At 53.0% G+C, this 6,162-nt stretch overlaps 1 protein-coding gene across 1 annotated transcript in view; it reads left to right on the forward strand.

The window, feature by feature from the left end:
- Positions 1-6,162, forward strand: part of LOC104410248 (nucleolar and coiled-body phosphoprotein 1-like) — a gene marked incomplete at its 5' end in the record, with an annotated part of 18,961 nt that overhangs the window by 7,785 nt on the left and 5,014 nt on the right. Inside the window, 4 exons of the mRNA XM_010020360.1 lie at positions 3,205-3,361; positions 3,524-3,666; positions 5,407-5,580; positions 6,070-6,152. Coding sequence (XP_010018662.1) covers positions 3,205-3,361; positions 3,524-3,666; positions 5,407-5,580; positions 6,070-6,152 — 557 coding nt within the window. The remainder of the gene's footprint in view (positions 1-3,204; positions 3,362-3,523; positions 3,667-5,406; positions 5,581-6,069; positions 6,153-6,162) is intronic.

The raw sequence follows: 6,162 nt of genomic DNA on the forward strand, positions 1-6,162 counted from the left end.
TGTCCTTGCTCCCGTGCAGATGACACTTGTACCTCTGCTGTGTCATGACACAGCTGAGATCCTGGTCCCGGTGCTGATACGCCGGTGGTGCACAGGCAGCAGTGGAGAGTGATTGTTACAGCGTGCTCAGCACACGTGGCTCGCTGTTGTTTCCCCTCCTGTCATGCAGCACTGCATGATGCAAATGGACCCAGTGGAGTGGCAGATGGGTTGTGCGGGCGCTGAATCACTGCACTGAGCCACAGGCAGCTCAGGGGGGCTGGAGAGGGAGCAGGAAAAATGATTTCCTCATGACTTTCCTTCTCCCTGAGTTACTTCAGTACCTGTGGCTCTTAAGTTGTCAGAAGCTGTCTGCCTGAGTTGTCTGCTCCCCCGGCTCAAACTTAAATGGGAAATTTAGGTTGGATATAAGGAAGAAGCTCTTCCCTGTGAGGGTGCTGAGGCCCTGGCACACAGTGTCCAGGGAAGTTGTGGCTGCCCCATCCCTGGCAGTGTTCAAGGCCAGGTTGGACACAGGGGCTTGGAGCAACCTGCTCTAGTGGAAGGTGTCCCTGCCCATTGCAGGGGGTTGGAAGTAGATGATCTTACGGTCCTTCCCAGCCCAAACCACTCTGAACTCAGCCATGCTTCTGGCTGTAAAATGGATGGGAATGTAGCTGAGAGCTGATTCCCACTCATGACTGAGAGACATAACAAAGTATGTTTTGTCAAAGTGTATTCAGTAGAGTATATATGTTTATGTTCATTGTCACTGTTTGTCAGAAAGGGGCAGGAAACATGAGGGTGCAGATGTCCTCTAACCTTCGTGTTTGATGACACAGAGATCATAAGAAGCTGCACAGCCCCATGAGTAAATGATCTGGTGTAAAGCCAGTTGCTCTTCTAAGGGTATAAAAGCAGGATCCTCTTGTAGCCAAATCTGGAGCCTCACGTATGGGTGGATGCACCATGTAGGAACTTTCCCAATTACCTGAGACTCCCGGCATCAGCTGCAACAGGGCTTCCCAGGCTGAAGTGTGGGCCTGGGTGATGATGTGGTGGTAATTGGTGACTTCTTTCTCCTTATTTCATGCTCTCTCTATCCAGTAATGATTTGATGTGTTGCTAATTTTCCTCTGTGCTTTACTTACATCTCTCTGATTTGCTTTCTTGTACTTATTCACTGCATATAGAGAGAGAGATACCTGATTCGTGTTAGTGTGCTTGTCTGCTTTAGTGTGCTTGTCTATTAAACTGTGCATGTTATACGGTGAGTGTGTAGTGGTTTTGTTGATGCCTGTTCACAGAACACTGGCCTGATCCCACCTGGGGCTATGCCACAGGACGTGATGGCTGTCAGCCATCAGGCAGTGACCAAGATGAGGTGGATGGAGGGACCTTGGCCTCCCCCCAGGAACATCTGAGGAGTCCCGAGGCTGTGTAAAGCTTATGGTGGTTTCTCTATGGATGCTGTTATGTTCTTTCTGTGTCAAGATGCCTCTGTACAGCGGTTCTTCCCTAATCTCTTGCTAAGTTAGGAAATGAAGCAGCCCTTGTGCCTTGCATCCGGGTAGAGGGAGAAGCTGATCCCATTGCTCTGAAGGTCTTAAAAGCGACTAAGTGGGCTCAGATCTCAGTACACTTCTCCCTTGCACAGCAGTGCTCAGGATGAGAGAGAGGGAAGTTAGAGCGTGTGAATTCTTGTGTCTGCTTCAAGTAGTTCTCTCTCTTCAGCGCTGCAAATCTGGCCTCTCTCCTGGAGATAGTGACTCACTGGTATCAAAACAAAACAGACAAGTGAGGTTTGCAGTCCCCCCCTCCAAAGCACTAGTGGAGGTTTCTGTTTCTCCGAGCAGAGTCAAAATGTGCTTGGCTTGTTCGGAGAGCTGTTCTGTAATGGGATAAACATGCAGATGCTGTTGTCTGTTTAGCGTTTGGCTTGGAGATGATAAACACTGCCCCAGTGGCAGCCCTTGGTAGGGCTGTGCCAGGAAGCATGGGAAGATCTGTCCTCCCGGGAAGCTGCTTGGCTGGTGCTCTCGGCTACTGGCCAGGAGCAGCCCCCGGCTGAGCTGGCACTGCTGAAGTCCTCCTTGGTCCTCTGCTGTGGGCTGAGAGGGTATGGCTGTGTTGGGAGAGGGGGTGGCAGGGGCCATGCAGCCAGGCAGGAGTCTCTCACCTTGCAGGAGTGTCGTGGCTGGAGATGAAGCACTGAAGCAGGCTGCCATCACGTGTGGGTTGGATGGGGTCTGCCTGCCCTGGCAAGTGTGAGGTACTCTTTGGCAGAGCAGCCCAGAGATGAGCCATGAGTGGAGTAAACTGAGCGGGTGCAGAGCACTGCTTGAGTATCAGTGGTGGTGAAGTTACCAGATCCCTCTGCCACCACCAGTCTTCAGCAGTGTGCAGGAGGGGTGTCTGCAGCCTTTGGCCCAAGCCAAAGGCGGAGCTGGGAACAGATCCTCTCACCTGGCAGTTGTTTATCTTGTGCTTTGATAGTTGTGACTTCCTAGTGCTGACACACTGCCTGAGGCACTGGCTCGTGGCCTATTCTGGAACATCACAGTGTTGATGGGTGCTGTAGAGAGGCACAGTCCAAGTGAGTTGCAGGGTTTTGTTGTCTGGAGATGTCTTAATTCTTAGACCTGTTGACAGATCAGTTTTCAAGGTGAATGCTGGTCTGTCTTTGCTTGCCCTCTGTGTCCCCAAATGCTTGTGTCAGCCCTGTGTCTATGCTGAGCTCTCCAGCAGCTCTAGGATGGAGCTGCTCTCATACTGCCTCTGAATCTTGCAAGTGATTTAGCACAAGACTTCCCAGCTCCCACTAATTCTCCAAGCTGGCGGAAGGTCATGCTTAAATGATGGGCTTACTTGGATTGAGGATCTCAGGGTTGCAGTGCTTCTCCTGCCTTCAGGCTCCTGTTCAGCCAGTGCCTCAGCCTCAGTAAGGAATTGGTGTTATGAACCCTGGGTGCCTGTGAGATAAAACACCCTTGGGCTTCCTGTTCAGAAGCACATTGCTAAAGGTGCTGGTATGTGTCTTCAGCAGCTCAGTCCAGGCAGTGATTGAAGCCCCTTCCAATCTTGACAGGCCAGGGATGGAGTTAGTGTTAGTAACAGCTGTTAAGAGTAAAACAAAACCCAAGTTGAGCTGAAACTGCATTTAAACTCCTGGATAACACCTGTACTAATAGCCCATTTCTGGGCCTGTGTTTCCTTTTGGTTAAGAGGTTAACGGAACAGCCTGCCCCTGTTCCCAACCTGAACCAGGCTGCTAAAGCAGTGGGAAGCACCTTGAAAAGCCAGGCCTCGGGAAGTGGGAGCAGTGACTCTTCTGACAGTGAAGAGGAGTCCCCTGCAGCACCGACACAGCCTCTGCAAGCTGGTGAGTCCCTGGTAGTGGCCAGGATCCCTCACCTGCATCCTTGTGGGTTTCCTTCTCTCCCTTGCACATGGAATGGCCCAGCTTGTTGTGAGAGCTCGTGCTGTGGTCAGCCATGGAGAGCAACTGTTTTGATGGTGACAATCCTTTATGCTTTCCTTGCAGTGAAAACCAATGCTGTGCCCCAGCCAGCAAATGTAAAGAAGGCGCCGGCTCCAGCAGCAGCCCCAGTCCCTCCACCTGCGGAGAGCAGCGATGATTCCAGCGAGGAGTCAGATTCAGAGGAGGAAATAGTCCCCCCTTCTCAGGTAGGGAGCTACTGGCTGTGGATGCTGTTAGTCCTGCACACCCAGGAGGTCTCAGGGCTTGCGAGGTGGTAGTTGGTAGGTGATGAGAGGTGCAGAGAGGAACCCTCCCGCTGGCTGGACCAGGTTTTCTTGGTGGCATCCCTGGGTCTCGCTGACCCAGCTCTGGGCACGTGTTTTGGCGGCAGCACTCTCACTGTGTGAGAGAGCAGTGGAGGGTGTCAGTGTTTTAGCAGGAACGTGAGTAGATGCACAAGGCCAGATCTCCTTCAGGGCTCTGTCCCCTTTGCCTTACGCCAGGGAGTTAGACTGGAAAAGCAGCCAAATCCTTGCAGGCAGAGTCTTTCCATGAGCTGGGTAGCTCCAAGGCAACCTTCCCCCTGGTTCCTCCCAAACCCTCGGGGGTGTGGTGTGGCTGGAGTGCTCTGGCTACAGGCTTTGGGAGGCTGGAAGGATCTGCCCTGAAGGGTAGCACAGTGGTCCTGCTGCCTTTCAGCTGGGGGGGCCAGACCTCTGCCTTGGAGAAGGAAAGTGATCCCATATGTGTGCTGAGGCCACTGCTGAGTGTCATGGAACCAATCCCAGCTCTCTCACCTGTCGCATCTCTTTGTGTTTCTGTGCCAGTCCTGCAGAGCAGTGGTTGAGCTTCCTCACTGTGAAGCTGTCTTGGGTCTCTCTGCACCTCTGCTGCAGTTTGAGCCTGAGAGAGAAACCACGTGAAGCAGCATTGACTGAGGAACGTGGCTACTGTTCCTTCGTGGTGGTGGCTTGGCTGGTGCTCTGAGCCCAGGGCTTAGTGGCCAAGTGCTCTTCTTGTCCTGCATGTGTGTCCCCTGCCTGGCCAGCACCCTTGCTGAGAGGTGCACTCCAGGAAAGTCCCCCATGTTGGCCAGGGGAAGGGCTGCTGGGCAGGCAGCCAGCCTGAGCAGTGCTTGATTAAAGCGTGTTTTTAGGACAAGGGCTGTATAAGATGATGCAGTTGCTGTAACTGGAGCTGTGTGCAGGACCACTGCGAGCTCACGTCGCAGTGACGGCTCTGAGCACGGTGGAGCATTGCCTTCCCTGCTGAAGGCCAGATGTTGTGTGAGGGAAATGTCAGCCCACAAAGGCCCAGCTTGTCAGGGAGCTGGGGAGGAGGGAGGGCTGCTCACGTAGCCTCGTTTGTAACACAAACCAGGAGGCTGAACACTCCTTCATCGCTCCTACTCCCTCCTCTGCTCACATTTGTGTCTTGGACTTAATGTCAGTGTCTGATTTCCATGCCCCTGGCTCTTCTATTTTTACCCCCCCCTTACATTTAGTGTGGAGGTTTCAAATGTGAGGCAACAAAATTGCTTCTTGTTAATCTGCTCTGTGCAATCTGTGACTTGCTTTTGGACCCGAAGGCAGATTTGCCCTGTGGTTGGTGTCTTTGCTTTGTCTCTGTTGCCAATTAACTCTCAATGTGTGATTTTTAGAGTGCAGGAGACATTGTGGAGTCCAGGTGCCCACTTTGCAAAGCAGGGTTTGTAAAAGCAGTCTTGCTGGTGTTGCAGTGGGATCTCACAGCCTGCATGCATGTCACGTTTTGCCTGCCTGCCCTCAGGATGAGTGCCTTTGGGGCACTGAGCTAATGCAACAGCCTTGGTGCTGTGCTGGAAACGATGGAAGGGCTCAGGAGTTAGTGGTCATTGCTGTATGCTTCTGTCTCTTCTTCCCTTGCAAGTTGTGCTCTGTCCTGATTATTTTTCTCATCTATTTTAGATTCTGTCCCAGCAGAACATCAAAGCAGCCCAGGTTTTGAGCGCAGTGGCTGCTAAGGCTAATGCCACGCTGCCTCCAGAGAAGGGGATAAAAGCTCCTGCTGTTCCTCCAGTTATCAGCGTGTCCGAGAGCTCCAGTAGCGATTCCTCAGATGAAGAGGTGGTGCCAGAAAAGGTAATGACAGAGGAGACTGAAGTGGAGAGCTTGCCTGGAGAGATGGGTCTGCTGGAGTCTGAGGCTGGTCCCTTGTCCCCAGCTGAGGGAGCGTGTTTGTGGAGGGTGGGGAAGGGGGCTGCTCTGGTTTAACCACTGTTACCACACCATAAGGTGAGGCACATTAGCAGAGGGTAACCGTGGCACCTTTGCTGTTCCTGCCTCCCAGCTGGCTGGTTGGTTTCTCCCTCCTTTTGTGATAGCAGTGCCCTGTACAGTCAGGAGTTGTCTGCTTGGCCACAGCTGCCTGCTTCATCTCTGGGCCAGGGGAGATGTGGTCTCTGTGCCCTGCATGAGAGGTGCTTGGGCTGACCTTGACACAGACTGGAGCAGTACGGCTGAAGAAGGGCTGAGGTGGTCACAGCCCACAGCAGATGGGCTTGTTCTTACAGTTCATGGACATGAGCAGTTATTCCTCGTTCCAGATGCATCTCATCTTCTTCTCCCTAGGTCCCCACTGCTTCTAGCCTGAAGCAGACGGTTCCTGTGGGAAAAGCTGCCCCAGCCAGTGCTGCCACGCCACAGGCTGCTCCGCCCCTGGGG

This window comes from Nestor notabilis, unplaced genomic scaffold (genome assembly GCF_000696875.1).
Source record: "Nestor notabilis isolate BGI_N333 unplaced genomic scaffold, ASM69687v1 scaffold5828, whole genome shotgun sequence".
NCBI lineage: Eukaryota > Metazoa > Chordata > Aves > Psittaciformes > Psittacidae > Nestor > Nestor notabilis.